The sequence below is a fragment of the Telopea speciosissima genome, chromosome 9 (assembly GCF_018873765.1).
Source record: "Telopea speciosissima isolate NSW1024214 ecotype Mountain lineage chromosome 9, Tspe_v1, whole genome shotgun sequence".
NCBI lineage: Eukaryota > Viridiplantae > Streptophyta > Magnoliopsida > Proteales > Proteaceae > Telopea > Telopea speciosissima.
Window position 1 is genome coordinate 48,416,933 of NC_057924.1, and position 22,385 is coordinate 48,439,317.

Genomic DNA, 22,385 nt, shown 5'->3' on the forward strand with positions numbered 1-22,385 from the left:
CACACTAGTTTTAAGCTTTTAACTAATTCCAGTTTCTGATCGATTTTAATTGGAATCGACGAAGGTCGTTAATCTCCTCCAAGAGTTTAAACCTAGATCCCAGTCTGTCCAACAGATTCGTGGTTGAAAACTAACGAGTTTAGTGGAAAGGTTTCCAAGCATGGCAAAACCTATTTCATATTTTACAGTAAACTATATCCTCCATTCTTGTTTCTCTGGTGGCTGAGGAAAGCATTCAACAACAGATGGTGGAAATAAGTTTTAAAAGAAATAAATTTTGTGTAGATGACTTCATATTTAATAGGAATAAGACCAAGAATTTTAAACTCAAAATCGAAGATCAAATTGATTCCTGCTGATTCTGAACCAGCTCTGAAACGGTCGGAATCGACAATTCTGATTCAACAGATCAGATTCCAATTTTTGAAACAGTGGATGACACTTAATTCACATATTGTATTTGAAAAAATGAGTACCGAATAATTCAAATGCAAGTCTCACCAGAAATCCCAAAAAGGAGAAAAAAGAGATGTAAATAACAGGAAAGAGTAATTAACATAAATATATAGACAAAAATGAATATTAAAAAAAAAAAATAAAAATGCAATGCTGTATAAATATTTCATACAATACAACAACTGCATCAAAGTTTTATTCAACAGTAGATGTGGAAAAAAATTGTTGAGAAAACTATTGCTCTAGAGGTATCCATTCTAGTTCTAGTTCTAAATCTCCACATTCAACATTCTGAAGCTTTAGCAACACCCCTTGTTTCACTTTCCCGTCCACTATATTGATGATGCTGTCCTCAAGGAGAGCATTGTCATGTGACTTCAACCACTTTCCAATCTGCATGTTTCCAAACATGTTTGGATCTCCAAATGCCATCGCAGATGTGATCAGTGGCTGAATATCAATCTCGGCTACCCCCATTATGTCATCAGCTGAAAATGTGTCGTAATCATATACTTGCTGCACCATGAGAGCCAAAAAATTAGACCAAAATGCACAAGTATTAATAATTTCAGAAACATGAGATGTGAGATCTTTCTCAATTTTCTTTTCTTCAGCAATAATGGGCATATGACAAATGAACTAATGTAGTCTTTGTATTCAGATTCTATTTTTTATTCATCTCACTACAAGTTCAGAGTTGATCCCATCAGATAATCCTGACCATCCATGTACACATTCCTTAGGGTAGTCAAAGTAAAAAACAAGGGACAAAAAAATTTCTACGCCACCAATCCACTCAATCATGATATAAATTATGCTGGATTTCTTAAAAAAAAAAAAAAAAAGGAAAAAGAATAAGGTTACATGAATGAGGCAAGGATTGAGCAAGCTTCAAGCATCATAAAGTAGAAATCAAGAATTCCATCATTGGAAAATAAAAACCACATACGCATTATTATCAGTCATCACTGCCATGTTTTCCAATTTTTGACTGCACTTGAGATGACTTTTGCTAAACTTGTGACTGAACTATGAGATGGACAGCAAGTGAAACATTGAAGCACTTAATTTTAGAAAGCTCCAAAATGCTCCAGTAGAAACTGCAGTTGAAGCATTGGATCATTTATTTCTTTAGGAGAGAGAAGCATTGGATCATTTATTTCTTTGGGAGAGAGAAGCATTGGATCATTGCCCATTCCTGGGAGTTGAGCATTGGACAACTTCTGATAAGCATTAGATATTGCAAAGAACATGGCAGAAAATGCCCACCATATCCACTAGGAATTTAAAGAAGGTTGGAAGGGTAAGGTATACTCTATTTGTTTGTGAAATTCTAAAGCTGACTCGTCCATCAAGTGATCAAGTCTGTTGTGGACAATAAGAGGCTGCATTGTTGGATAAATAGGTTTTAGCATGTGTGCTGCACATGGACTATTAGTTGTCAGAAAAGTGTCCTTGGATGAATATTATAAGTTTGAAGACTTCCCATCAAAGAAGAGAGAGAGAGAGAGAGAGAAAGAGAGATCTTAAATAAGCTTGAGGGAGTGAAAGTTTTAAATTTTTATGTCTTGGCAAGGAGTGGGTATTTTTAAAAAAAATACTTTCCTAATATATGCTATTTTTTGCGAAGTGGGAGAAAGAGAATATCATGAAGTGATGAGGAATTAAGTTCCAAAAAAGACAATGAGGATGAGAAAAAAAAAGAAAAGAAAAGTGGGGATGGTGAGAGATATTTTAAAAAGAGATTTTAGCTTCTGACATATGGTTTTGATTACCCAAGAAAACCCTCAAAGAATGCATTATTCAATAGAAACTATCATTCAAATGACCCATATTTAGTAATCAAATAAGAGGATAACAAAATTTATAATATTTTTAATTAAACTTAAAAACAGAAAGAAGGATATGAGGTTGGTAGAGAACAGAGATAGATTCAATTATGTAAATATGTAAATAAATGAAAAAAAAAAAAAAAAGGGGTGGGACATCTTAGGAAGTCGAAATGGTTAGGAGAATGTTGGATGCATGGAAGAGAGAGAATTTTGATGATTACATGATAAGTATGATTAGTATTGGGTGAATGTTTCTAGCCAAAATCATGTAGGGGGCATCTCTACATGGCCTGGCCTTTTTGAGCCACATGGAGAGAATCATTGGTCATACTAACTGCTACATGGAAAGGTTCCCTCTTGAATTAGCAACATGACAAGTTTCAGATCCGAACTCTACTATTTGGTCCAACAGCTAGGACTTTTATCCTTGTATTTTCAATGGCTGAACTGAAGTTTCCCTGAAGCTGCCAAAGTTGAATTGTCCACGAAATTTCAATCTTGCTATCAAGTTGGCTGAATGTTTCCAAATCGATATATATGATTCCAACATGTCTACAAAATTTGTACTGTCATAAGGGTGGTACGTGGCATGGTTTTGGGCCATGTAAAGAAACATCAACAAAGGGTAGTGAAAGTAAATATTTTTCCACTTTGCATTTTGAAGGTATAAACAATTAGAAGTTGTAGAAAAGGACAGTAGACATATATAACTAATACAAGGTTGAAACTTGAAAGACTGGGAGAGATGTTAGAGTTCATCAGGACTACTGAGGGGATTTAAGTGTTGAAATTAGTAGATTTTCTAGAATTTTTAAAAATTTTATAACATGAAGACATGGGGAGTGACATTAACTTTGTAAAGATGTAGCTGACCAAGTATAATTGAAAGGCATTCACATGTAAATCAACTCAATATTTGCCATATGGGGCAATTCATTTTGATTGTTTGATAGATGGCGATGACCTGGATAGGCTGGATGTCAAATTTGAGAGCCTAACTCAACCATATGGCCTACTAGGCACAAGGCTTTCCTCCCTTTTTTTTTCAACCGTGAATGAGGCCCTGAGCTGCAGCTCAAACCAAACAATAAGTGATTTTTAACAATTAAAGTGAAATGTGGATAAATTAATTTAGTCTGAAAATATAGTCATGGTAAGATTGTGACGTAGACAATGAGTCCACTAAATTTGGGCTCATCATGCACTGGCATGTGGTCAAAGAGCCATTTCAATTGGCACACTTCCCAACTGCATCCTTAGTTGGATCCTTGCTCCTAGACATTTAGCATTTAGAGACAAATCACATTTACAAATTAGGTAACGTGATAGGTAAATTACACCATAGGACAGTAAAATTATATTTTTCCTCTTGAAAAATTAATACTCTTGAAAGATTATAGTTATGGAATAAGGATAACTATGTCATTTAAGGAAATTGTACATAAAAGTATCAACAGGTATAGAATCACTCCAAAAAAAAAAATACAGTATATTGTTTAATAAAAAAAAAAGATGATAAAAATGTAATTTCATAGTGTATGAAAACAAGCAAGAAAAACTTTAGCAGTATAAGATCTACCCTTATATATTTCTCTATTATATTGAGCTTTATTGTTTATATGAATAAGTAATTTGTTTTATGTATTTATTTAATTGTTATACAGTCATACATCCAAGGCTTATTTTCCAGCCCTAAGGTTTACCAGATTGTCTCCTAGAAAATTGGAATGCTTCATATCATAACTTTGCATTTGAGAACATTGGTGGATTATCATATGAGTAAGGTCCCAACTACTTGAAATTTTAGAATAGCTAAAAGCAGGACTCCACAGAGAAACAAATTGGAAAGTAAGAGAATGGAGAGAAGCCATTTATGCCAATCAGACCTATTGAAATAGTAAGTATAGACAGAAAATAGAGACAGGCTCACCAGCTTTACGGCCCCAAAGTTTTGAGGAACTGAGAGCATGAGATCCTCATTCCACACTGGATTCAAATTGCTCTTTATTACTTGTGTCTGAACTGTCTGCAGAAAAGATATTTAATGTCAAAAGGAAAATTATCAGCAGCCAAGAAGGAACTAACAATTATAGTGGAAGAAATATAAGCTACACATTGGCTAGATCATAAAAGTAATTTCCTTTTGAAGAAATCATAAGAATAGTCAACAAATAACGAAGCACTCTACTTTGAAAGGGTTGAACAACCGTTTGATACAATCAAATGACAGCAGCTATAAGTGGCAACCTATTGGACATTCCAGAAACATGGTATGAGACTCAAACAAATTAAATCAAACAGATGCTTAACCATTTTGGTATTTTGGGTGTAATCTGTCCAATACAAACAAATTGACTGGAGACAACACCCTAATCATGTATGCATTTATCCTGATAGACACCCCAATAGGACACCTTCAGGGTTCACCAGAAGGTTCAAAAAAGTGAAACAGAACAAGTGACTGACCTGCTGCCCAAGAGTTAGGACAACGTAAGGATCACTCGACAATAGATCTCTTATAGCCAAATTTGTGCCTTTTATCACTTTAACCTTTAGCATTCCAATAAATTCCACCATGCCCTCCTGCTGTTAGTGACAAAATCAAACAAATTAGGGATTTTGACAGTAACACTAATAGCAAGTGCAACCCATCTTACATTTACTTATTCCTGTCAAAGAAACATCCTATGTTGATATTTAACCAAATATTACTAAACAAATGGAATACTATGAAGAATTGCTTCATAGTAACTGCATATTAGGAAGAAAACATCACCCTTCCATATACATATCAATAGTTTAAGGTCCATTGACACCTTGTGAGCCAAAGCAAACCTGATTGAAGAATGTGATAAAACCCAGCTGGAAGTTGAACGGTGCAGGTCAGCTCATGAAAGTGTTTTTAGGAGACCCTTGGACCAGGGGTTGGAACATGATCTGACTATGCAACTGAAGTCTGGAGGTCCTTTTGAAAATCATTGACTGGTCAATAGAGCACTGGGGTGGATGAGTCTCTCTCTCTCTCTCTCTCTCTCTCTCTCTCTATATATATATATATATATAGAGAGAGAGAGAGAGAGAGAGATTATTGATGCTTTTCAATTCCACTTTTCTTCAACCAACCCAGAATTCCTCTTGTTCTTCATGCAAACCAACATCATCCAGTACCAATCCATCAATCCCATCAAATCTCATAAAAATAATAGCAACCACCACCATTCACCACCCTAGACCCTAGTGCCAACCATAGGCTGTCCAGCATCTCTTGTCTTCCTCTATTAATTCATTTTTCAAATTACACCTTTTTTTATGCAAAGTTTCACCTACTTATGAGCCCTATAAGATATGCTTCTTGAATTTCTCTTTGAAAACCTGTTCCTTGAATTCCATATCCAATCTCTCTCCCGCATCTCTCTTTCTAACCAGTAAAATAATATTTGAATAAAAAATTTCCCAAGATTCCATTTTGATGTTACAGAACCACTGATACTAAATCACAACATCATATAAATGAGGATCTTTTTATTTTCCATACTTTTTTGGACTTTTCTAGATCTATATAAATTTCATTTTCCTCAACAGAAGCAGTTCACATCATATGATAATTAATAATACCTGCTATGCATCATATAAAGTGTCACTTATAAGGGTGACAACCCACATGCTTGGATGCTCATGCCTCAACAATTGGAGCAAGTGATATAGGCAGAATCATAAGAAGTACCAATGAGTTACCATTTTAGTTGATGAGTTGGAGCTTCGAAAGCTATCCATTATCTTTCTAGAAAAACTAGATTGGAGAGAGGACCTTCCAGGAAGCGAGACGATCCGAAGACTAGGTTTCAGAAATTCTTGCAGTTCATATTTAGACCTTCATAAAAGCAGGTGAAATACATAAGCAATCATTTTTATAATCTTAACAATAAGTGTATGTTACTTGCCCATGGATTGATCCTAGCTTCTAAGTTGGCCTGCCAGAGTGCCACCTCTAGTATCAAGTGCAGCCGAAAAAACAGTCAATGCATAGGCAGTTCAGATGGTCTGCTTACTAGGGCTATCAGTCAGCACCCTAAAGTGATGCCATACAAATTTAAACAGTCAATATTCGGGCAGAGCTAGACTAACTTTGATGTCTTTCCCAACATACGGATGGTTTTTATTAAATAAAAATAGACACATATAGTCAAGCAGTCTAGATCTTCCCACTTGCTAGGTAACCACTTTTCTTTGAGCCCCATAATATGATGATTTGGCCAACCCTGTCCGCATATCGGATAAAGTACCCTCAGAATTGGCCAGTTTGCATGTTCCAAGTCCATGTCAGCTCCATAGCCCACCAAATACTGGCCCTGTCCGTTATAGGACTTGTTTAAATCTTAATTATTTTCCCTTTCAATTACAAGGAAAGGGGCCCTTCCTGCTTGATGGACTGCTACTTGCTGAAACTCAACAATGAGTAAAGGGTAACATTTTCAGCACTGTCAATCCTCAATACAGCTGCACCCATAAATCTTTGCTAGGTCCTAGGTCCTAGGTGAAAGCATCACATGCACAAGAGAGACACACATGAAGACACAGACACAGATAGGTCAAATTCCACAGACCTGATGAACTTCACGCGGTCCTCATGACTAGATTCTGGTCCAGGCTTCAAGTGTCCTTCGGAAATAAAAGCTTCATAGATTTTGTTAGCAGAAGAATTACCACCAACCTCAACCATAGAGTCAATTTCATCATCAGTCCACTCATCCAATGCCACAGACAAAACCTGTAACAACAGTGGTAAATAAGGATGTTCAGAATGGAATATAGGATCAAGATATAACTTGCAACATATAACCACACATGATAGAACTACGAGCTAATGCTTATATTTTAGTAACCCAAGACATCTTGCATTAACCATCTCAGTTTTAAGTATGATCTTAAAAAAAATTAATTACATTTCGAAGTAAAACATGATAACTCGAAGAGAAACATAAGAAAAGCCAACATATGCAAGTTCTAATAGAAAGTATGATCTAAATTTGCAGGTCATGAGATGCACTGTGGTACACAAACAATGGAGGTAGAGCCCATAATTCAATTACTTCCATTTACCTAGTAACTTCAGAAACAAAATGAAATAAAAACTCAACGAGATTGATTATTGAAAACCTTCATTGCATCTGTATATTTCTGCGACAGTTTCCCTTTTCCCTCGCTGTCCAAGAGAATAAAACAGACTGAATGTCTGTGACCATTGGAAATCAAGCTAAGTTCTACCAGGAGAATCTCCGAATGGGGCCAATCAATGTTGTTTCTACCTCGGGAGAAATGCATATTTATTAAATAATAGGACTTAATTAAAAAAGTGGAAAATCAAGAAACCTCCAAGAGAGCTGCACTCTTCAACCTCTACACACAAATAATTCCATGTGATATCTGTGCACCGTAATTTTTAACATTATCTACAAATAAAGAACAAAATTATCACCATATAAGCTCATTAGCCATAGTTACCAAAAGCCCTCTCATTCCTTTTCAGCAAAAGGCTCCACAGGGTCAGCCAGGGAGAGCAACTTTCCAGAGATACACGACCTTAATCAACTCCTTCAACCCAAAAACTTTCTTTTTCTTGGTTGATTACTTAACAAAAATTACCGGACACCAAAATTATGCCATGTTTGTGTCTACGATGTTCATATGATAGATTTTCCAACTGAGAAAATTGAAAATTATAAAATAAAAAATTACAAAATTTAAAAGGAAAGCTGAGCATCATCAATACATCATTCAGATGAAAGAAAAGCCTGGAATGACACCTTTGAAATATGTGTTCCGAGACTTCTGTGTACGCCACAACATTTTAAGCATATAAATACTCCAATATTTGCTGACCTGAAAAGAGGCATCAGTGGGACTACTTAAAATATTCTTGCTAGAAAAAAGTAAAAAAAATGTATTTTGGTAAAATGGCATGACATCAGAAGAAGATAACAACAAGAAACTAGCATGGAATATCATTAGAAGAACATAAAGAAAAGAAAAGAAACAAGTGATCATTAACTATATACAGACAACAGACTTAAAACTACATAACTCTGGCAAATTCTACAGACCCATACTGCAGATCTTTGAGTTAAAATCAAGGGTCTTTTTGGTATCATTTTCATTTTGATTTTGGCCCACTTAAAAAAATCATTACTGAAAACCACTTTGCTCGAAAAATAAAAACTGTTTGGTAACTACTAAACAAAATAGATTGTAGAATGAAAAATAACTTTGGCAACTATCTATGTGTAAATAACTTTTATAACATTTTTGAACAAATGGACCCAAGTCATGGAAATTCAGCATTGAAATTAGGCTTTGTTTAGAGAAATTGGCCCCAGAAATCCATATGAGATCCATTAACGAATCCATGGTGGATGTGCTGCTGTGAATTCACCATTCTAGCATCGGCATTGGAATTGAACCCACCACGGTTGTGATTCCAATTGCTGAATCCACGTTCTTGGTGACGTCTATTCAAAAAGGGAGAAGGATCCTGGGAGAGACGAGAACCGGTTAATTGCTGCCAGGGTGACATCCGGTTTAAGTGTAGTGGGTTTAGTTTTTGATTTACCGTATGCGCTTCCCCTCCATTGAATCAGGGAGAAGGATCGGGGGAGACACAAGAACCGCAATGGGCGTTGAATCCCCCAGTGGTCTCTGCTCATCTGGATCAAATAACAAGTGGTAGCAAGACAAACCAGGTAACTCTTTCTCTCTCTCTTTCCCTGTATCTCTACTGCTGCTGCTATTATTTATATTACCATTGATATTTGGAAACGAGTATATTAGCTACGACGGTCGTTTGGAGAGAGATGATCCCTCGCCGCTGGCAGGTACCATCATCCCCACCGCCCTCCTTCTTCCTCCCTTCCTCTCCCCCTCTCACCGTATATCCCTCCCTCCCTTCTTCTCTTTCTCTTTCTGCTATTTGAGTTATCAGAATCCAAATGCAGACTCTCTGCAGCTCCCCACCCCAATTTCTTTGTTTGACAGAAAAGAGTGACTTCCGGTTGAGTGGAGGCTCTGGTGGGTTGGGTTTATGGCCGAAATCTCAGGGTAAACTGAGTCTTCAAGCAGGTGCGGCATGGGCTGGATTTGGCCTGCAGCAGAACAGGGAATAGAGAGAGGGAGAGAGATACGGAAGAAGGTTTGCAACTAGGGTCTATGGGTATGTTCTAGCAGAGAATGATGGAGGATGTTGGGTGAAGTTTCAGGGCTTAAGAAGCTGGATTGGGAAAGATATGGAGAGTTGCAAGCATCAGGAAAATAACCCCAAAGAAGAAGAGGCTTTTCTAAAATCAAAACCCAATGTCTATTTTACCCTCACTTCTGCTTATGAGCATGTGCTCATTAAACTTGAGTGAAAAAATGAAGGAAAAATGTTTTCAGAGTAAGTGTCAAAACTAGGAGTTTTCAGAGTAAGTGTCAAAACAAGTTTCAAAAATGATACCAAACACATAAAAAATGGAAAATGATACCAAAAAGACCCAAAGTGATGAGGAGTTTTCAGATTAAGTGTCAAAACTAGGAAAAGGAAAAGAATAGATGGTGCATAGAAAAAGGACGTAAGACCAAGGTAATCAACAATAAGAACCTTCATGTACTTCCATTGAAACATTATTTTACCAAAATGAGAATCTCATCAAAAAGGTAAAAGAACAGAACACAAGGGCTCAATAAATCAAATTGATAACCAAGAACAATCTTCCACAAAGAAAGAGCACCAAGGCCAGATCAAGCAATTGCCAACAAAACAAAAACTCCAAAACTTCAAATCATTTTATCCACAACACAGCTCCCACTACGAAATCTGAGCCCTCTAATAACCACCTACTGCTATGGTAAAGAGATTCTTCAAGAATCAATGGTCATAATTACTCCCCCCCCCCCCCACTGTAGTATGAAGTCCCCGATATGCCCTCAGCCTGCCTCATAGTGAAGGAAAACTCAGTTCTTAAAATATATATATATATATATATATATATATATGTGTGTGTGTGCGTGTGTGTGTGTGTGTGTGTGTGTTAACAGGAGAGAATTAGAGCTCAATGATTAGATGTATTAATGAACATCTTGCATTTTCTGTTGGAATGGCTCCGAGGACATTGATCACCTTTTTTTCGACTGCCCCTTCACCTCCACCATTTGGAAAAAAGCCCTGTCGTTCATTTGGCCTCGCAGTAGGAGAATCCTTCCATTCGACCGAGAGTGGCTTTGGATGGTCATGACTTTCACTGGCGATACTACCTGCGACACCATAGGCAAGCTTGTATTCGGCGCTACCCTCTACCACATTTGGATGGAGAGGAACCTTAGGAGATGGACTTCCAACTCTCGTTCTTTTGCCCTGACTTGGAAAGCCATCTCTTGGGAGGTTTCCTCTAAGCTCAGTCTTTTGCCCCTTAAGGCCTTTTTGGACACCCCAAGGAACAGGCATATTGTTGTTTCCTGGGGCCTTGATAGCACTCTGCTGCGCTCCCGTTAGAGGAGCCCGGAGCTTCCCCCCCTTGTATTTCCCCTCCCCCCGCTTTTCCCTTTCGCCCATCTCGGGCTTTGGTAATATATATTCTTTATTCACCCAAAAAAAAAAAAACATCCAAGCCTCTTTATTTATAATAAAAGAAGGATGAGACAAATTACATAAATAACTCCATACCACCAACTCTAGCTCTATTAATTGATTCGGTTGGATAGGGAAAAAAAAACCCAAAATACCCCCACAAACCAATATTCTAACACTCCCCCTCAAGTTGGAGCATAAATATCAAACATGCTCAACTTGACTAAAATAGGATGAAAGACTTTCCCACTTAAACCCTTAGTGAATACATCAACTACTTGATCGGAAGACTTCACAAAGGGAACACAGATCAGTCATTCTTCTAGCTTCTCCTTGATAAAATGTCTATCAATCTCCACATGTTTGGTACGATCATGCTGAACAAGATTATGAGCAATGTTAATAACAGCCTTGTTGTCACAATACAACATCATTGGGAGACGGACAAGAGCACCAAGATCTTGCAATAAACCTCTAAGCCATAACAACTCACAGATGCCTTGTGTTATAGCACGAAACTCTACTTTAGCACTAGACCTTGCCACTACATTCTGCTTTTTGCTGCACCAAGTGACAAGATTTCCACCTACAAAGGAGCAATAACCAAATATGGAACTTCTATCAGAAGAACCAGCCCAATCAACATCGGTATATGCTTCAACTTGTAGATGACCATGAGGAGACAAAAGAATTCCTTTTACCGGGGTTGACTTCAAATAGTGAAGAATACGAAGAACAACATCCATATGAGATGGATAAGGATTATGCATGAACTGACTTATCAAACTCACGGCAATAGCTATGTCCAGCTATGTATGAGAAAGGTAAATAAGTTTTCCCACCAGCCGCTGATAGCAACCTTTGACAACCGGTTCACCCTCATTTTCCTTGAGCCCCGTAGTAGCCTCCATAGGTGTATCAGAAGGATGACACCCTAACAACCCGGTCTCAGGTAATAAATCTAGGATACACTTCCTTTGAAAGAGAAATAAGTGCTTTGAAGATCGTGAAACCTCTATCCCTAGAAAGTACTTCAACTTTCCAGATCTTTTATTTCAAATTCACAGCCAAGGAAAGTCTTTAACTAGTTGATCTCATCACCATCATTCCTGGTTACCACAATATCATCAATATAGACTATGAGAACGGTGACTTTATCACCAATCCTTTTTATAAACAGAGTATGGTCAGCATTATTCTGCTTATATCCCACAGAAACCATAGCCTTGTGAAATCTTCCAAACCAAGCACAATGACTGCTTCAGCCCATATAGAGCATGCTTCAATTTGTGAACCTTGCCGCTGATTTTGTTATGTGAGAAACCATGTGGAATATCCATATATACCTTCTCTTCAAGTTCTCCATGGAGGAAAGCATTCTTCACATCCAACTGTTGTAAATCCCACCCCAGATTTACTACACAAGATAATAGCACTCTGATAGTGTTTAGTTTTGCAACAAGTGCAAAGGTCTCCTGATAGTCAATCCCATACGTCTGAGTAAACCCCTTTACTACAAGTCGTGCCTTATATCGATCCACAGTGCTATCTACCTTCTGTTTGACCACAAACACCCATTTACATCCAATTAGTCTTTTCCCTGGAAGAAGAACCACAAGATCCCATGTATCATTTTTTTGTAAGGCTCTCATTTGTTCCATCATTGTTGCCTTTCACTTTCCATCTATAAGAGCTTCCTGCCAATTTTAGGGAATACAAACAAAAGAAAGAGAAGAAATAAATGCACAAAAGGATGGAGAAATGGAATTATAAGAGACAACATGAGATATAGAATGTTGAGTACAAGTCCTAGTAACTTTGCGAAGAGTAATAGATAACTTAGGAGAAGGGGTCTTACCTGGAGTGGAAGGATGATCTGGATCCAGAGTCGGCAATTGGATGGGTATTGGTACTGCAATAGATGGAAGCTGCTCATTTTTAGAACATCCTCTCTGATAGGTTTTGAGATTGGAGTCATTAATTCTCCTCTGAAACTCACCAATGGTTTTTTAGACTGGAGTGAGCTCCCCCTGAACAGGAACTTCATCATTACCAGTATCCAAGGTCTCCCCCTGTGTAGGATCCTCTCCGGTAGAAGGCATGTGAGGAACAAAAGGAGTTGGTTTAGGCTGGTTATACACAGGAGCCTCAAGAGGAATCTCAAGAGTCGACAGATCTTCACTAGAACTCTCCCCCTGAAGAGGTTTAGTAGGATAATAAGAAAGGGCTTCATGGAAAATAACATCCATACTCACCAGTGTACAACGGGTGGGGGGGATAGTATCATTTGTAACCCTTTTGGGCGGGTAAAAAACCCAACAAAATGCAGCAAAGGCCACAAGGCTCAAGTTTACCAAGGGACCTAGTATCTTGAGCATAACACACACAACCAAAAACTTTAGGGGGAACTACAAAGGAGGAGGAGCAATGTAAAAGGTCAGTTGGGGTATGAGAGTCAAGAAACCGAGTAGATATCCTATTAATGAGGTAAGCTGCAGTAAGAACAGTATCCCCCCAATATTGGGGGGGGATTACGAGCAAACATAAGAGACCGAGCCACCTCCAATAGGTGGTGGTTTTTTCTTTCAGCCACTCCATTCTGGGCAGGTGTATCAACACAACTGGTTTGGTGGAGTATCCCATAGGCAACAAGGTATTTTTTGAACTAACCTTCCATATATTCTTTGTCATTGTCACTCCTCAATAAATGCTGAAAACATGAGAAAACATCACTTTTGTTGTGCATTAAATACACCCATATACTCTTAGAGTGACAGTCAATAAAGGAAACAAACCAACGATGATCAAAAAGGAAAGGCTTACGACTAGGACCCATAGTTATCAAGGCTTGCCATGGCGTCCAGGCTCCTTGGTCGCCTTGGATGCCATGGCGAGCGCCTTGCCTCCATGGCGGTGTCGCCTTGATTTTTCACCCTCTAAAACGTCATGGTCACCTTCCCGCCTTGATAACTATGCTAGGACCCCACACATCAGTATGAACCATATTAAAACGGGAAACACTTCTTTTATTAGAAATAGAATAAGTTGAACGTGTCTATTAAGCCAGAACACAAGCCTCACAAAAAAATCATTCTTATCACATTGCTTGACTAATGCTGGAAATAGATTAGATAAAGTTCCTAAAGGGGAGTGACCTAATCGATTATCCACTGTTGAAGTTCAGAGGAGACCAATGAATTCTGATGAATGTGAGATGGTGGCTTGGGTGGAGGAGGACAACCATCATCAAGCAGATACAATCCACCATGCACTTTACCGCATCCAATCGTCGCCCCTGTTGCCAGATCTTGAAAAAAGTAGTAGGAAGGAAAAAAAAAATCACTTTACAATTCAAGTCGCGAGTAAGACTACTAATGGAAAGAAGATTAGTAATTAAATTAGGTATATGTAAAACAAAGGATAAAGTGATAGAAGGAGAGCAACTGACAGAGCCTTTCCCAGAGACGAGGAGAGGGAACCATCAACCACCTGAATTTTGTCTTTCCCAGAAGTGAAAGAATATCAATGAAAAAGGCTGGAGGATCCAATCATATGATCAGTGGCACCGGAGTCTATGATCCAAGTAGTGGAGACTACCGATGCACAATGACCAGCAAACGAAATACCTGAACAGGCAAAATTGGAACTTGAAGTGGTAGAAGGATTGGCAAGAGTCGATGTAATAGATGCAACAAAAGCCTGTAACATACGACGGAATGCTTGAAGTTCCTCCTGGGAGAGACCTTTGTTTTTGGACTTCCCACGAGCAGCACACTTAGCCTCAAAATTAGCCGGTTTACCATGAAGCTTCCAACAAGTGGCTTTGGTGTGATAGGGCTTGTGACAATGTTCACACTTCACAGTCCCTTTAGAAGAATCACTAGTAGGAAGAGACCCATCAGATATGGAAGCAGCAGTGGCAGCAGTCTGTAAAGCAGATCGGTCAGTAGTAGGAGTATGCAACATAGCAGCCCTACAATTTTCTTCAAAATGGACCAATGCATAGAACTGTTCCAGTGTAGGAAAAGGAACTTTGCTCAGAACTTGAACTCGAATCTGGTTATATTCAACATTCAATCTGACCAAAAAATCATAAACTCTGATTTTATCCGCATGCTTCCGATAGGCAGCAATGTCAGTTGCAGTGGTGGGCTGCTAATTAGAGTAATGATCCAACTGTTGCCATAAACTGCGGAGGGCAGCATAGCACTTAGAGATGGAGAGGTCCTTCTGAGTAGTGTCATGAACCTTTTTTCAAAGTTCATACACTTGGGCATCATTCCCTAGCTGTCCATTAGTTTCTGTTGCAGCAGACCATATTTGAGAAGCAGTGTCCAAGAGTAAATATCCACTGGCAAGATCAGCTTGCATAGAATGAAGTAAATAGGACATGACCAAGGAATCATCTGAGATCCATCGATCTTGGGTAGAACCAATTTCAATCGGCTTCTCGGAAGTGCCAGTAATGTGTCCCGTAAGTCCCCTACCAACAATAGCAAGGTATGTAGAACTAGACCACATCAAATATTTGGATCCATCCAATTTTATAGTATTAACAGCAAAAGGAATATACTCACTATGACCTTGTCCATCAGAACCAGAATTTGCAGTAGAGATGTCAGAACCAGCCATGGTGATTGAAGAAATCGATGCAGATGGAGTTGGAAGCAATCTCACAAACCAGCCGGCAGAAATACACCAAACCAGAGTCAAGTTGCCCTCTTGTGTAGACCAGAGTATCTTCAAAAAACCAGCCAATAAAGAGATCGACAATAGTCAGAAATTTGGAAAACCCAAATCGCAGAGAGCTACCAATGATGAAAGATAGACCAAACTGATGTAGACATAGCCAATAATAGGATCGTTCTCCTTTGATGGTGGGAAGACACTCCTCCAAAATACAGCAGCAACAGCTAGCCAGAAACCCTAGATCAATATTGTCAAGGTTTTGAAAAAAAAAAACCTAAAAAATGTTGAAATCGATGGAGGGATGAGGCTGCAATTTGTTGATGAAGATAGAAGCTTGTCCAATGAATCCCTGCTGGTCTTGGTCTTCTAAGAAGGGAGAATTGATCCACAGTGATAGAGAAGGAATCAGTCCTCAAAATTAATGTAGTCCTACATTGGTAGGAGACCAACTAGAAGCGAATAACCAGGATCTGCTATAAACTAGGTTATTTGGCTAGGTCAAAAAACGTGAAATTGGGAAATTAGGGTTAGCGTTTGATGGGACCTAGAGTTTGATGGTAGGGTTAGGTCAAGTTTGTGTAGGGGAGTCTATCAGTGAAGGTTACGTTAAGTTTTAATGGTTGGAAGTGTGCTAGAATGAATTGGCAGCAGGTTAGGTTTAGGGTTTTGGGTTTTGAAAAGAAAAAGATGAGGGAATCTAGGGTTTAGGATGGGAATTTGGGGTTAGGGTTTGGATCGATTATTCCTAGTGTAGGGAATGAAATTCGATTTAGGTATGGTGTGTTTCTAATGGTTGGATTGGTCTATGAAGAATTTGAGTAATGGGATGATCTCCAGAATCAGGTGGGATCTTGTGGTTTGAATGGGGTAACGGGAAAACAGCTTCGTTCGAGTATTCCAATTGGGAAGGAGAATACTCGATCCAATTATGTGAAGGTGGTGTTAGCTGAATGGTTTGTTAAAAATTTTGGAAGATGGGATGGTTTAAAGAGATGGGTGGGAAAATTAGGGTTTTGGGGCAATAAATCATAAGTACTCCTCAAGTTTCTCATCTTTGAAAAGAACATTCCCTTCTATATTTCTACAGTTCCAATCCTTTCCTCAATAGTCATGTCACTATGAGCTTTCCCTGGTTGATTAAGAAGGCCTTGGGGATGTAAAGGATTAGGAGAAGAAGATTGGGGATGGGGATGATTCCAAACTTTCTTGTAGTTGCAAACAGTTATTGGCAGCAGCTTGTTGATGGAGAAATTGAATAAAAATTGAATCTTTGACTGAAACTAAAAAGTAGAACTTGAAGAGAACCACCTGGGCTTCACACCGCAAGGTGTCGATTGGATCAAACACAAATCCCACCAGCCTTGGTTAAACACAAGACAAAATCTTCAATGGAAAAGAAGAGCAGCAAAACCTTTAATTAATATCAAAATTCGTGTTCAATGTTTGCCCCCCTTACAACCTTATATAAAAGGTTGAAAAATAGACTCCTACTCTAAAAAGGAAAGGCTTAACCCAATCCTTAACCTATTAGGTAACTTAAATTGACTAGGAAACGGAAATAGACTCAAAACAAAATCCTAATCTAGCCCAACTTAAAAACCCAAAAGAAAACTACTAAAATCACTTAAATTGAACCATTGCTTGAACCGGTTCAATTTATGAACAAAAACACCAAAATAAAACTAAGTATAGAACTAAAACAACTAATCCCGTTTGCAACCTAACTACCCATAGTTTAGGCCCATAAAAGTGGCCTATTAGAATGAAAACCCATGGGATCAAAGGCCCAACATGTACACAACCCAACCCTAGACTTTTTCCTAATAAAAAAAACCCAGTTTGGTGATAAATCTACATCAACAGCCAGCCAGAAACCCTAGATCAATATTGTCAAGGTTTTGAAAAACAAAACCTCAAAAATGTTGAAATCGATGGAGGGATGGAGGCTGCAATTTATTGATGAAGATAGAAGCTTGTCCAATGAATCCCTGATGGTCTTGATCTTCTAAGAAGGGAGAATTGATCCACAATGATAGAGAAGGAATCAGTCCTCAAAATTGAAGTCTTCAAAAATCGCAAGTAGAAGAGGCACAGAATCTATCAATCTTGTGAAAAATAGGTCATTAATGAATGAGGTATTGAGGTGCAGAAACTAGATCCATGGATCACCTCATTAGTGTTGCCCTATAACAATGGAGAAAAATGCAAAAAAAAAAAAAAAAAAAAAAAGAGAATAGAAAGAGAGAAATGGAAGAAGAAAAAAAAAATGGGAGAAAAAGAGAGGGATTTCAAGAAGCACTCAAACTAAAACCTGCTCTGATACCATGTTAACAGGAGAGAATTAGAGCTCAATACTTGGATGTATTAATGAACATCCAAGCCTCTTTATTTATAATAAAAGAAGGATGAGACAAATTACATAAATAACCCCACACCACCAACTCCATTAATTAGAGTCGGTTGGATAGGGGGAAAACCCAAAATACCCCCACGGTCCAATATTCTAACAATATATATACAGCTTTATATGAGTAAGTAACTATTGCATTCAGAAGCATTTTGCTTCACCATAGCACCACAACCCCTGTTTCTTAAGGATACTTCATTGAAGATAGAACTTTTGGTAAGTGGTAACTATCCAGAAAGTACATCATTGTCCATTTAGGCGTGATTTCACAATCATCCAGTACCAACCCAGATTAACCAAAGCATAGCCAACTTTTGCATGTCTATTGGCCAATACATACAGGAAAATTGAACCCCAAGGTCCTGTTTTTTTTTTTTCATTGCTTTAATATAAAATAGGCTTTCTCCAATCTGAAATTTTACTTCGGGTCTGAAACCCTTGTTCTTTTGAAATCTTCAGAATAAACACCAAAGAAAGAAAATGGAAAATATCTAAAAGATCCCTTACAGAAATATCCTCATTAAAAAACCAGTGTACTTTGTATATCAAACAGACTCATCTTAAGACAAAATCCTATCAATGTTCCCCAAATTAGAGCATTTGGGGTCATTAAAGAATATAAAATGACTACAATATCTATAGAATACCTCTTAATCAGAAAATCTTATATACTTTTGTCATAAATATGATATCATGAGAAAACATAAGAACTTCACTTTTAAGGATCTTATAACTGACAGTGAGCTTTAGCAGTGCTTTTGTTCTTTTACAAATTCTAGCAACTAAAATGCTTTAGGAAGGACTTAAGAGAGGTTTTTGCGTCAGATGGATTTAATGGATATGAAAATTAATTGGTGGCTCTTTTACATATGATTCTTCTACTGATGGGTTTCAGAGACTTAAAAAGGGGGGGGGGAATTGAGTTAAGTGATGTTGAGGCTGTTGAAAGCATTCCTGAGTTTGAACTCTTGAACAAACAATCTCAAGGTGAGAATAATCTATTTAGATATGGTTTTTGCCATTCCTTTTGCACACAAACAATAAATTAATATGAACTCATACTAAGACTAAATTTCTTGCATTAATTTGTCCATTTCCTTGGCTGCAGACCTAGGTCAGGCCAATTTTTCGAATAGCTCAGCAACTTGTCAGACTATTGTTGGTGTGCATGAGAAGGCTGAGGGTTTGAGCAATCACATGGAGAATAGGTTCAAAGTATTTGCCAAATAGAAACTCGTCATTGTAGTTGTTTACATTATATGTCCATTTTATATTAAATATTTCTGTGAAAATCGTTAGCAAAACATTTACGATTTACTAAAACTTTTCAGATTAGTTAGGAATTTTTTTGACAATGTCTGTTTTTAGCTATCTGGATTTCCCAATCCAAAGAATGACATTGTCATGGAAAAGATAGATGCCGCTCAGAAATAGTTCGTGGAATGATAATGATCCTTAAATCCTTGCATAGACACAATGGATAGTCTAATTGAAGGGTGGGAATGAGTGTGTAGTGGAGGCATGGGGTGAGACACATAGACACATTTAGACTTAAGGGGTGAATGGGAGAGATTTTAGGGATTCGTATACAAAGTTGGATAGGTATCTAAATTAAGGGAGTAAGGAGAATGTATATAGAGATGGGGTGATAAGGAGAGGACATATTTTAAGGGGTGGGAGGGGAGATTTTAGGGTTAATATGAGATAAGGAAAGAGAGAGATTTTCCAAGACATATAATAAGGAGTGACTAAGAAAATATAAAAACTGGATGTGAAAGAATTTTGAGAAAAAAAGGAGAACTGACATTGGTTTTAAATAAAATTTAAAATCTGTTTGTGTGCATGATGAACCAACCTCTGATTTTAAGAAATAAAATCCAAACAAAAATGTAGTTGAGGATTAGGGGCAGAATAAAATCATAACATGGAAGCAAAACTATTCTTTTATAAGTCAGAATACGGAACATCACAGGTTTACCATCTAATCTACATGATTGGTTCCCCCTTTTTGTTCTGGTTCATTCATAATATTAGATCTCCCTGGTCCTATCAGATGCAATAGAGTTAATGGTTATATTTCTTTTGGTATATGTAACATTCTATTAAGAGGGTACCAAATCATTGACCAAGTAATGCATACCCTCTGAGTAGATGAAGGGAACTTATATAATTGTCTCTCTATGTTCCATATGTGCTCCACAAACGTGATCTTTAGTAAATGAAAAGGTTTTATCTATTAAAAATTCAAAGATACATGATTATCAAAGTAGTAAGCCAAATATATCTAAGCATTGATATATCAAAGAAACTATTCATACAACGAGATACTCCAGGAACGCAATGATCGAGTTACAGAATCATGGCAAGCATATAAAATATTACTGAAAACAAATATATGCATTGATACAAATAGAAGATTATATCCACAGAACGTAAGTGCACAATAGGACTATATGTACAAATAGCTATTCCAAACTTAATAACCATTTCAGGACATTAAAAATTGCAATGTACAGAACTTACGCCCATTTTGGATCTGGTGCACCACAATCTGCACACATACGATTATCACCTCTACGCAATAGTTCTTTTAGCCTTCCTATATTACCTGAGTGAAAATGGGACAAACCAATTACTAAAAGGCAACATTATTTGTCCTCTAACCTAGAGAGATAAAATCTTATATAGACAAAAAATATGAAGATTATTCTATGAACTATAACCCAGCTCGATTAGAAACCTTATCATTATTTTGCACTCTTCATCTGTTCTTGTCTGATGGACCCAAGAAACCCAATTCAGTGGAGAATGATATTGTAGTCACTTTCCTTTCCTTTCCTTTTAGTTTACTGAGCTCAAGGTCTTCAACAGAAGAAAAAAAAAATCCACTTTCCCAGCGGTATGTTTATTTTTAGGTGAATTAACCAAAATATTCTTATTTTCTTACAAAGCAATTACTAAATTATAGATGATCAATGACACAAGAGAAACATCATTTTAAAGTTCCAAACCCATTTACCCTTCCTACTAGAGAAGCAATCCATATAGAATATATTTTTTTTTAAAATGCCATTCTTAAGTTTGTTTATCATTAAAATTTCTGACAAACCATTACAAGTATACCTTGGGAAGGCCTGCTATTGACGGAAGGACGACTCATTTCTCAGCTTAAGAGCCACAATCATCCAACCAAGCCTGTATCTACAAAAGAAACCCATTCAGCAAAACTGATGTTAACAAAGTCAACAATGAATCGGTTAATTAATCAAAAAATCCCCAAAAATCTTGAACTAAAAACTAATATTGGAGGGGAAATTTTTAGGGGTTAAAAAAAAATGAATATCTCAAGTCGAATTAGAATCTCAATAACTCTTTTAACCAAGTAAAAATGCTCTATCAAATCAACAAGAACCCCAAATTTCCGACTGAATGATTCCTACCACAATAAGAAACCCATTTCTAGATCAAGAGAACTCCAAGTTTCAAACTTTAAATCCCGAGACGAACAGCCAACATTCGTTCTGTTTCTACAAATTAAAAAAAAAAATACTAGATCCATCTAATCTTCTCCGCCCCCAAAAAAAAACCCTTTTTCCAAGAAGCAGAAGATTGGATTGAGTATTCAAATTTACCCGAAGATTAAGGAATCAATAGAATCTCGTCTCTGATACCCAATGCCCTGAGAGTTTCAAAGAACCAACAGAGATTTTCAGAACAAAAACACAGGAACTGAATCTCTTCCCTTCTTCTCAATGATTGACATAATGGCTGCATGGCATGAACAGAAAGGGGGCGAGCAGGGCCATGGCGAGATGTTCTTCTTTCGCTTCCAAGCGTTTTGCCTCTTCTACATATACAATAAAAACCACCAGATGCGTCCCTACCTCTTTCACAGTCAAAAAACCTCTCCTCTATGAGGTTGACGAAGAAACCTAAGCACTTAATATGGCTGAAATTAATGATATGAACATATTAGGACGACGAAGAAAGCACTTAATATGGATGAACGCTCAACGCCTGAAACCTGAATGCCATGAATATTTTCCCTATATATATGACGAAGAAAGCACTTAATATAACGAGCCCCTGCTTCTTGTCACCTGTTTATCTTGTCTAAATCCACATCGTACGGTCAGGTTGGAGAGTTTAGGGATGTGTAGTGCTTGCAACCTGACACGTGTCATTTCTTCGGTGAATTTGGACCCACATCGGAAGTTTATAGAAGAAACCCAATCAACTGCCAAGTGGCTTGCTTATGATACGTGATGGCTCCATGATTGGACTTGGACCACACAAGAACGGCCGGACACATGCGATGGTGGGGCCCAGTTCCTTACCATCACACACGTTGAAATAATAAGTTAACGGTTTTACTGGGACCCACCATTGAGATTGTAGAGTATAT

At 37.6% G+C, this 22,385-nt stretch overlaps 1 protein-coding gene across 5 annotated transcripts; it reads right to left on the reverse strand.

Annotated features, from left to right (window-relative positions):
• Window positions 1–538: 538 nt before the first annotated feature.
• On the reverse strand, window positions 539–22,000 carry LOC122639717 (ADP-ribosylation factor GTPase-activating protein AGD12-like). 5 transcript variants are annotated; one of them, XM_043832635.1, is made up of 9 exons: window positions 21,613–22,000; window positions 21,104–21,175; window positions 20,504–20,588; window positions 8,093–8,168; window positions 6,893–7,056; window positions 6,024–6,159; window positions 4,755–4,871; window positions 4,219–4,314; window positions 539–972 (listed from the first exon to the last, which is right to left on the reverse strand). In XM_043832635.1, the coding sequence occupies exons 2-9, from the start codon at window positions 21,138–21,140 to the stop codon at window positions 691–693; spliced, it is 993 nt and encodes a 330-aa protein (XP_043688570.1). In that variant the 5' UTR covers window positions 21,141–21,175; window positions 21,613–22,000; the 3' UTR covers window positions 539–690. The 5 variants fall into 5 exon arrangements, with proteins under 5 accessions (XP_043688570.1, XP_043688566.1, XP_043688568.1 ...); XM_043832631.1 differs by having other exon boundaries at window positions 4,755–4,874; window positions 21,613–21,999; XM_043832633.1 differs by having other exon boundaries at window positions 4,755–4,874; window positions 21,104–21,181; window positions 21,613–21,999.
• Between the last annotated feature and the right edge of the window lie 385 nt (window positions 22,001–22,385).

What these genes read in the sequence shown, in the direction of transcription:
- LOC122639717 (XM_043832631.1), bottom strand. Translation starts at nt 21,140, where the DNA reads ATGAGTCGTCCTTCCGTCAATAGCAGGCCTTCCCAAG. An exon ending in TCGGAACACATATTTCAAAG is followed by an intron (nt 7,057 to 8,092) that starts GTGTCATTCCAG and finishes CTGTTGTTACAG; the next exon opens with GTTTTGTCTGTGGCATTGGA. An exon ending in TCCTAACTCTTGGGCAGCAG is followed by an intron (nt 4,315 to 4,754) that starts GTCAGTCACTTG and finishes TCTTTTCTGCAG; the next exon opens with ACAGTTCAGACACAAGTAAT.